This window comes from Enoplosus armatus, chromosome 15 (genome assembly GCF_043641665.1).
Source record: "Enoplosus armatus isolate fEnoArm2 chromosome 15, fEnoArm2.hap1, whole genome shotgun sequence".
NCBI lineage: Eukaryota > Metazoa > Chordata > Actinopteri > Centrarchiformes > Enoplosidae > Enoplosus > Enoplosus armatus.
The window spans coordinates 9,691,997-9,702,350 of NC_092194.1; the positions used below are offsets into that span (position 1 = coordinate 9,691,997).

The following is a 10,354-nucleotide window of genomic DNA, read 5'->3' on the forward strand; positions in this document are numbered from 1 at the left end:
GATTGAACAGATCCTTTAAATAGATTGTGACAGAATTCAAACAAGCTTCATGTATGAAGGAGAATACTCACAAGCCATATCTACATGCACGGTAAGATATTTAAGACGAGCACAAACAAACATCTTGTATTCTACTATACACATGATTGACAGTCAAATCATGTGTAGATGAGTACAAAGCAGAAGCAAACAATCCAGAGTGTGATGTGTGATGTCGAGGCCACACAGAGGGTCATGTGGTGTGTATATCCGGTAGGCTGTTTGGGTTCGAGGGCAGAACGGGCTCAGGCGCCTGGGTGATGAAGGTCGCCGGGGTGAGCTCCTCTCTAATTCTGGAAGACAGTCATCATTATGCAACTGTCTGATAAATCACATGAAGGCACTCTTGTTCTGACAGCCAATGCTTTTTCAGCTAAACATGGAATGTGGGACCAATAAATCAGGACAGGCTTCGTAATTGCAAGGATGAGGAACGACTTTTATTCTCGTACATTCCTTTAGTGTCTTACCCGGCAGCGTCGCTGTTGATAAGGCTCTTCTTCTCAGAGGAGGCAGACAAAGCCAGGTGTTGGCTGGCTTTCCTATCAGGAAAATGCAGAGTTGCAGTTAAATACAGAACCTCATAGTGAAAAGCCATGTTTTAGCACACTGGTGTGGATTCACTCAGGCCTGCAGCCTGTCTTGGAAAGGGGTTACTCGAGGTCAACACAATGCACATGGACTTGAATGCTGCTGTCTCTGTCTGTCTCTCTCTCTGTCTCTCTCTCTGTCTCTCTCTCTCTCTCTCGTCGCCAAATGTTCTGTGTTATTCTGCTGGACTAGGTGCCAGACCACTGTTAACTAGGGCTGCATCTAACAATTCTATTTTCTCAATGAATCGATTCATCGTTTGGTCTATAAAACATTAGAAAAATGCCCATTGCAATATGTGATGACCTCATCAAATGTCTTGGTTCGGCCGACCAATAGCCAAAATCCCAAAAATATAAAATTTCTTATAATGCAAGACCAAGACATGTGGCAAATGTCCATGTTTTGAGAACATGGAACAATCACATTTTTTTACTTTTTGCATGAAAAATGACCAATGAATTATCAAAATAGTTGCTCATTAGTTTTCTGTCGATTGCCTAATGGACTAAATCAACTAATTGTTGCAGCTCTACTGTTGACATGAATATACATCTCCTCTTGCCTGCCATATGCATCCAGATCCCCTGCACACTCCTTTCAGAAAATCATGTTACCAGCTGCTCTCTGACCACAAGTGTTCAAAGAACAAAATAAACTGCTGGTGCACGTGAAGAGGGGCCAATAGGCTGAAAGCAAATCGACGTGACCAGATGTTTGTTTCCAAGCACACGACTCTGCGGCTGGGCCTATTTTTACTATTGTGCCCAGACTCTTTCTTCATTCTTTTTAAGCAGCTGGATGGAAAAGAAAATTGGTTGAAGCCTAACTGATGTTTTATGGTATCCTCTTCTGCTGAGAAAATGGCTGTTTAAAACATTAAAAAGAGGGAGGAGTCACCAGAGGTTCAGCCTGAACTACTGCTTGGTGTCACTGCACTTTGTTCTTCAGAGGCAATTGATCCAGAGGTTTCAGTCCATTTTCTGGGATTACTGGTGGATTGCACAGTATTATTTAGGATGAAGTCAATGAGCGATAAACAAGCAACCATCAAGTCTTTCGCTAAGACAAACATAACACAATTACTGGGAGGTTTTTATTACCTTTCCCTCTGTCCATTCATTTTAGCAAAGAGAAGCCTGATCACTTGTTCCTTCTGCTCCCAAGTGAGATCTGAGATTTCAACTTCGCTGCCTGGTTGATGAGTCCTTAAAAACAGGTGGATGAAATCAAAATGAATGTTAGCCTCTGCCGCTCTCTGCCTCCTCTACATATATAGACTGTTTTAAGATGAACCACAAAGAGTGTTATGGTTTGATGACCACTGAATGAGCTGACAGTTACTTGGCGCTTAAAAATATCACTAAGACACACACAGTTGTTGTACAAGTCATGGAAATGATGGGAAGTGGACGTACCACCTTGCAGCCGCCTCCATGTCTGAATGGACAGAGTTGGTACTGTGGGGGCTTTTATGAAAGGTGCGGATGGGTGGGAACTTCAGCTTTCCTGCTGTGGCTTCTCTCATCCTCCAGCGATAAGCCTGTAGTGCCTCCTTTTTGTATTGCAGCCTGCTGGCATTAATCTCCTGCTTCACCTGTGCCAGTGCCTCATGGAAGAACTGCTCCAGCTCTGTGCGCTGCTCTACAACGGTGCTCGCTAGCCGCTTGATGTGCCCCAGTTCCCTCTCCCGCATGGCAAGCACTTTCTGCAGCTTCTCAAACTCTACCTGGCTGGCCTGGATGCTCACCAGGGTCCTCTCCTTCTCCTTCTTCCTCTCCCGCTCAAGTTCCCCAGCTTTTAGCTCTAGGGCCTGCTCCAGGGAGGCTACCTTGGACCTCAGTTCAGATAGCTCCTCTTTTCGGGTTTCCATCTGAGCTGCATTTTTCTTTACTCTCAATTCATACGTGTTCTGGGTGAGTAGAAAGAAGAGCAGAGCCGTAAAATGGATGACACTGAGCTAACTTTGGAAAATTCTTTCATTTTCATGCTAATATAGAGCTAGAACAGATAACAGTTTGTGTGTTAGCCTGCGCTGTTGAGAGAGTGGCCAAAGCTTCAACACGGTGGATTTAGTCCCCTTGATTTACTGTCATCAGAGGTAAGATTAATGTGCCCAGTATTTATTTGTCTTAAAGAGTCGGTGCCAGAAACCTGTGAAGGGAAAGCCACTAAATTTGAACCCATACACCAGTGGAAACTCACCACAACCACTGACCACTGAGAGGCTGGGTAGTAGTGAGGAGGAGGCGGGGGGTAGGAGCGGGACCTCAAGCAAAATACACAGGATCAGCACAAGTAAACAACACAAGGGAAAAACCACCTGAAGTATATTCTGCACAGATCTGTCAAGTGTTTCATAACTGAAATGATTGTAAATGACTTTATGGAGATGAATGGTCTCTATCCAAGGACTGCCGGAGCCTAATAGTAACACTGCTGTTTGCTGTCCTATGGTTCAAACAAACCTTGTCCAGTGCCAGGGAGGCATTTTCCTGAGCCAATGAATTTGTCAATTTCTGCAGGTCCTCTGCCTCCTTCATGTGATATTTCAGCGCTTCATTGAGACGAACGTTCTCCTTGAATACAGAGCGCGAGGCATCGTCCAACTGCCTAAATAGTTTACAGGACAAACAAAAAAAAAAGAAGAGAGAAATGTGTCTAATTATGAACACATCCCTATGAATCTTGAATTTTATGCCAGACATTATTTGTACTCATTTAAGATTTACTTTAACCTGGATGGAGTGTTTCAAGTAGGATAAAACAAATGCTTTATGAAATACTGTAGAGCATATCATACATTTTTGCTCTCAGTTTCTTCTCCTACACAGAAAATGTTATTTACTGGGTCAGTGTGCTTGACGTTTAAAGACGAGCTGAGTGCGTTCAAAATTAAATCAATTACTGACACTAAAGACCAAACCAGCAGGACCACACCAGTATCAATGTTGATGTTTTATGAGCTGTAAAAAAATAACTAAACATAGCAGAGGTGAAATGTACATCTTATGGCCTCAAACGTAATAAACTATGGTCTTGAACTCTCCTCCCTGCAGCACATCCTGGGGCGGATGAAGATGTGATCGTTGGCTTCGGTGATGTACACTATCTGAACGTGACGAACCAGGGTGGTCAGAAAATAACATTAGCTCTAGTTATATATATTTATACACATAAACACTCATGTAAGTAAATTATTTTTTCTTTGCGTTCTGAGCACATCAAAGAGCAGTTTAAAGAATAAAATTAGATTGTAAAAAGGGACAGCGGAAACACACTCACACAACGGCTTCATTGTGGGCCCTCTCCACTCCCAGGGCTATGGTTTGCTCAGCTTCCCTCTCCAGGCCAGCCTGCAGGGAAACGTGCGAAACTCACTTGATGTTCCACCGGGGACAATATCAGTCATTATCTTCCAAATGTATCATTTTTAGGTGGTTCTTTTAGGCTTGACAATACCTTTTCTTTGAAGAATTTGTACTCCATTTTGTTTAGGTTTTCCCTGTGCTCCTTGTTAGCAACATCCATGTTTTCTCTCATCTACAAAAATAAAAAAGGTCATAAGTAACATCCATGACAAAAACAACAACCACTCTTTAATAGGAAACTTTTTCCCCTTACATCACTGAGCTCCTGCTCCATCTGGGTTTTCCTCTTATGAAATTCCTTAATTTTCTTCATTCCATCCTGGATCATGTTAAAGTCACTGGACTTCTTTCTGAACAGTTCCTGCATCTCATTGATTTGACTTGTGTAATCTTCAACCTGTTGAAACCAATCATATAATTAGATGCACAGAATGAAAAACATTCTACATATTAAATTTTGTGCCTTAACTGTAAAAAAAAAAAAAGAAAAAAAAAAGAAAGAAGCACCCACTCGTCTATATACTAGAGCTGCTGCAAAGTTCCCATGAGTGCAGCTTGCATCAGTCAGGGACGAAGATTTTTATACCAAAGTTCACACAGGCCATACTCTTTTGCAAACCAACTTTCAGCACAGATCAGTCAGGCTACATACCTCAAGATGCTACTGTGGAGAAGCCAGTCTGAGCAAAAATGTGACAAAATGACCAAAGTCATGAGAGACTAGCAAAACACGCACCCACAAACATGTACATGACGACTAAATGAGAGGTTATCAACCATCTGATTACAACTTTAGGCCTAATCGTTATTCTTCACATAACTCTGTATACGATCATCCACATCAATGCACTGATCTACAGAATTTATGCAGGTTGGTTTGCATCATATGCAATTTTCATTCTATGTGATCTATAAAATGGTCAAAAAATATCCACCAGTTCAAAGTTCAAAGTGATTAATGTTGCGTGCATCTTTCTTTTCCTCATGCTGTGCAGAAACTGCACATTGGCTAACTGAATTTCTCAACACACTTTCATCATGTCTCTCCTCAGACTAACGTCAGGGCTACCATGTTCCCTAAGTGCCTTTAATGGAGTGGTTTCCATTAGCTAAGTCAGTTTTCAAGATGAAGCATTTTATCACCTCACAATGGTAAAAGAGCTGTGAGCAGCATGTCTTGAAGTCACATAGAGTCAACCACATGACAGTATCCCCCCCGCCCCCTAACTGGATGTATGTGTCAGTTCCATACATGTCTAAAATAGGGATGTTTCAAGTTGGTCCAGACCATGCCTCTTTTTTCCTCCTCAGAAGCTTATTGGACTCCATTTTACCAGCATGAAGTAAGAGCTGGAAGATGGAAAACAGCTGCTAGCAAAGGAAGCAAAAGTCTTTTTGTACCTTTTTTTGTCTAGTAAAGCCACTTGAATTTTGTCATGTCAATTTGGTAGCTTGATCTTAACTACAAGCAGCAGAGGTCAGCGAGGATAAAAGGAGTCAAAATAAGTCCCTTTGGTGCGTCTTATGTAACTTAAACTGGTATTTTCGAGTAAGGATCTGTGTGACATGTGAGGTATGGTTAACACATCAAGACCAACAGTGTGACTGGCTTTTCCCCCACCAAGCACTTTTAAATTGTGCTTTTTTTGTGGCCACTGACATAGATTAAAATAACATTAGACCATGTAAGTCGGGAATGTGAGGGTTTGTTTTTTTGTTTTATGGTCGCTTTGTTTGGTTGTTGTTTTCTTACATAATAAATGTCAACATAATTACACACAAGACAGCTGTTAAGACACAACGCAGCACATTTTTGAGATGCTACAGGTTTAAGTTGCGCACAGTAAATCACAGCAGCGCCGTATTCTACTGTGAACATGCTAGCTTGAGCATGTTTTGTGGGCCAAATCGCAGCTCATTTCTTTTCTTGTGGCTGAACTCACCAGTTTGTTTTGCTCTTCACGTGCGACTGCGGCTTGACTTTTGAGGCTGTTCTGCAGCATATTGATCTGTAAAAATAAACTGGTTAAAAACGTCTGGATTGATCATGGAGTTCATTCACACATTGCAAACTAACGCTACTCCGCACCTTCTCCTCTTTAGCTGCATTTTGTCCCTGCAGAAAGCCAGTTATATCGATTGTGTCTTTCTCCGCGCGGTACAGTTGGTTGGTGAGCTCCTCGTTTGCTCGCGCCAACTTGCGGCACGCCTCGCGATACTGCACGAGCGACTGGTCGGTGACCTGAACCCTGAGCTCCCAGAGAGAAGCGTTGGCCTTGGCCTTCTCGATGTCCGACTCTTTGTCCACCTTTGACTCCTGCTTGCCTTCTTTCTTTCCTTTCCTGTGACAAAATACAAAGTGTAGTTTCCGTTTTAACGTCAATGCAGCAGAAGAAGAAGTGTACAAACGTACGCACTTACCCGGCTTTGGTCCTCTTTACTTTGGTGATTTTATTCTTCGGCATCACTGCTACAAAAACAACTACACAACTACTACACAGACAACCTCGTGCTACCACAAGGAGAAGGCGGTGCACGGTATTTTTACAGTTTGGCTAACGGTAACGGAGGAAGCTGTTGTGCAGTGTTTGTGTAGTGTTGTTGCCATAGCGACGCTGTGGCCGAGGAAAAGGTCAAATTTCTCTGCTACAGGACATTTGATAACCTATACAGACCTAACGTTAGCTAACGTTACTGTACGTTTAATACATACAACCTTATTCACGCTTGTTTGCAAGGTATTGTGTAAAAATCTGGTGTGGCATCATCTTTATGTCTGAAATACATTTTTAATTAGCGATGAAATCCTTAGAAAAAGTTTTAATTCAGTCACCTTCTGAGGCATTTTAAGTTGGCAGACAATGTACGTCAGTTTCATTCATGTATTACTGATAGATAGATAGATAGATAGATAGATAGACACTGTCGAGTAAAAATGGCGAAGAAAAAGACGAATAATGAAAACATAAATAACAAAAATGGTAACTATAAACTGGTAATATTCTGAACATGGTCAGTGCAATTATTAATGTAGCAAGGTGCTCGACTTGAATTGCATAGATGAGTATTGGGAATAACTATACAGTGAATCTATACGTACACAGAGTTGTGTATGTATGTACAGGTATGTAATAGACAGGTAGATGCTACAGGTAGGTGAATAACAAAAGTATTTTGACTTGACTTTATGACTTGTCATATTAGGAAAAGCACAGTTTTACTAATAAATTAATAATGGTAGTGTGTAAGTGAGACAGCATGTACAACATCAGGATCCTGGTACCAGCTAAAGGGAGTTGGCCGTCACTGATTTATTATCTACACTTGTGCTGTTCCTACTGTGTCAAAATGAAAAAGGTCTATCAGTGACAACCTGAATTTATCACAAATAATTAATCAACATTAGAAAAAACATATACATATACATCACCATTAAAATCCATATACATTTGGAAAACAATGAGACATAACATGAAAACTAAACCCAACAACGTTCAGTGTCACTCAGACATTGTCTAATATTTATCTTTGTACTCTACCAAAATATAAACTGGTCATGTCTGTCCTGTGTGGGTAATTCAAAATGTGCCTAGCTTTTACCAGCCTTCTGCAATATCTAAATTTAATATAATCTACATATTCTTAGTGCCAACTCCTTTTAGACATTTTGAGGATTAGGGCTGCACCTAACAATTGTGTTCATTACTGATTCATTTCTTAATTTTTTTTATTTTTATTAATAAATTGTTTAGTCTGTGAAATATCAGAAAATGGTGAGTCCCTCACAATTTAATAGAAGGTGATATCCAAAACAAGAGTCCAAAACTCAAAGATATTACATTTGTTTGTCACGAACACGACAAACAGCAAATCCTTACATTTGAGACACGGAACCAGCAAATGTTTGCAGCTAACCAATTATTAAGATTGTTGGCGATTAATTTTCTGTCAGTCGATTAATTGATTAATGATCTCTGAATACCTACAAATAACCTTCGGAATACTGTCAGACTTGGCACACTTATAAGTTTCTCAAGTCATTGTCATTGAAAAATGGCCACCAACTCATTGAGTTTAATTATCACCCTTGTCCTTATTGGCATTTATTTATCGTCAGCTGTTATTTTTATTTAAACTTTCAGTTGCTGAAAAAGAGCACTTGTGAGTTTCTCCTGTATAAATGAAGATTTTAATCAGTCAATCAACCAATCACTGTGGGAGATTATATGATACAGATGTCTGTTCTGCTCCACAGCCTCTGGACTGACACAGAATGGCTGTATTTGTCTCTTGTCTTGTAATTACAGTCCTCTCTTGCTGGGCTCTATCAGACAGGATCTGTTTGCACATGATGTCCTCCCACATGATGACATGAGATACATCTGGCTTCTGTCAGCAGTATTGTCCATGTTGTCCTGAAAAGAACTATGTGTTGCTCGCTGCCATCCCTGCAGTTGTTTTTTGCTGGAGTTATGGGAAAACCACTGAGATCTACATGAATGCAGTTGGCTTACATCTTCGAAGAAGCTCATCCAAAAGAAACAATGTAAAGTTAGCGCAGGTCATAATTCAAGCTCAAAACCACTGAGTTCTCTCCATTATCTTGTTTAGCTTTCTGCAGGAGCTTGAGAGTGTCCACTGTAGATTATTTATCAAGCAAAAAAAATAGATATCGCAAAAGTGTTGGGTGTAGCTACTGTAAACTGAATCATATAGGGTCGCTCTCTGCTCTGGCATCATGAACAGAGTTTGAAGACTAAATTTAAAGGTAATTACTATGACAGTGAGGAGAGAAAACTGAAATAACCCTGAGCTTTTCAAAGCTGTCATTATCATTGGAATTGTAATGACAAGGTTTGGGTCTCTTCAATGGACTTTTTGGGGTAGGACACCCACAAACATGGCATTCCTGAGGGCAACATTGCAGCATATTAATGATATATTGCGCAGTGCAGATTACAAAGCTGGGGTCCCTTCTCATGCTTTACGGTTTCAGTTAACTTGAAACAAAATACCAGAACTTGTATTGAAACTAACTCTCGTTTAAAACATTGTGTTTGTAATGTGCTGTGTCATGTTGCAGAGGGGCACTTTACACACAGTTTATACAGTAGCAGTGCACATTTGGATGACATCCGAACATGATTTGGCAACATACAGACTTTCCATTAGATTTGTTTAGTTTATTGTGTGTCATTCTAGTTTCTGTTGTGTGACATTTTACTTGAAGGGCAGTAGGTGTGTGTTTAAAACTAAAACATGCTTGATTCATGCATCAAATATCCTGAGGTGGATTGCAGCTGTCCAAACACTGCACATTACCCAAAACTAATTGCAACATCAACCGCAGGATGTGTCTGAACATTAACAGCAAGAAAATATCTAACAGTGATTTCAAAATGAAAACATACACCAGACAAAACATGACCTCTTTAATATTTCGAATAGGTCCTTTTTTATCCAGGGTTTATTAGTCGCATTGTCACACTGTTAACATGCAACCAAGACATCTATGGGCACAAGTCAGCAAGAGGTCCTGCACATGTAGGCTACGCTTTGATAGGGGCGAACGACCATTCTGGTGAGCCGCAGGGTTGAAAAAAGTAGCCACAGTATTTAGAAAAAAGGAAGGAGGAAAGAAAGTCCAATATTTTTAGTCCAAATTACAGTGTTGGAACAGTGCTTTGCACAGTCGAGTGTCCTGGGAGTGGAATGGCATTATGGGTGAACACTGGTGCCAGGCCCCACCCTCCCCACATTGTCCTCTCCGTGGACTTCCCGCACTCTCTTGTGCCCATCTGCAGGACCTCTGCCCTCTCCTTACCCTCCTGACTGGGCTGGCCGACAGCTTTCTGCCTCAGCCGCCCGCTGCATGAGGTAAAACAGTCTCATATAAGCACATGTTAAGTCAGGGTTGGGGCAGGGTCAGTTCCCCAGGGATGCCTCAACTGCTAGACTACCAGCGCCTGCTGTTTCAGATCTCTGTCCTCTCTCTGTTGATACAAAGTGGGTGGAAAATATCACAGTCCAGTACAAATCTCAGTTCATGTAAGGTCTCTTGAGTTGCTGTGCCTGTGTGCTCCACTGCTGTGGGATATCCTTGATGCCTCTGCATCCTGCACTAAAGCCAGTAACTGTGACCATTACATGAGAAAGCATTAGCTGATACACTACAGCATGGCTTATGATACCGTGCCAACCACCCACCTAAAGCGGAGAAACAGCCACTCATGCTTTTCATGCATTCTCTCGTGAAACGTGCCTTGCTGCCCAAATATTTTTCCCTTGGAAAGCCTGTGGTTGACACAGTGATGAGTGGGAGTGAGATGATTGCTAACATTCTTTTAACTTTT

General features: G+C 41.3%; 1 protein-coding gene across 1 annotated transcript; it reads right to left on the reverse strand.

The window, feature by feature from the left end:
- Positions 1–232: 232 nt before the first annotated feature.
- On the reverse strand, positions 233–6,466 carry LOC139298065 (basal body-orientation factor 1-like). The gene is made up of 11 exons (XM_070920895.1): positions 6,423–6,466; positions 6,091–6,343; positions 5,945–6,010; positions 4,255–4,398; positions 4,093–4,173; positions 3,916–3,986; positions 3,099–3,243; positions 2,049–2,542; positions 1,734–1,838; positions 510–581; positions 233–332 (listed from the first exon to the last, which is right to left on the reverse strand). The coding sequence occupies exons 1-11, from the start codon at positions 6,464–6,466 to the stop codon at positions 233–235; spliced, it is 1,575 nt and encodes a 524-aa protein (XP_070776996.1).
- Between the last annotated feature and the right edge of the window lie 3,888 nt (positions 6,467–10,354).

Coding starts and splice junctions, on each gene's coding strand:
- LOC139298065 (XM_070920895.1), bottom strand. CDS start 6,466: ATGCCGAAGAATAAAATCACCAAAGTAAAGAGGACCAAAGCCGG. Junction 4,174..4,254: donor TGGAGCAGGAGCTCAGTGAT/GTAAGGGGAAAA, acceptor TTATTTTTGTAG/ATGAGAGAAAACATGGATGT. Junction 333..509: donor ATCAACAGCGACGCTGCCGG/GTAAGACACTAA, acceptor ACTGTCTTCCAG/AATTAGAGAGGAGCTCACCC.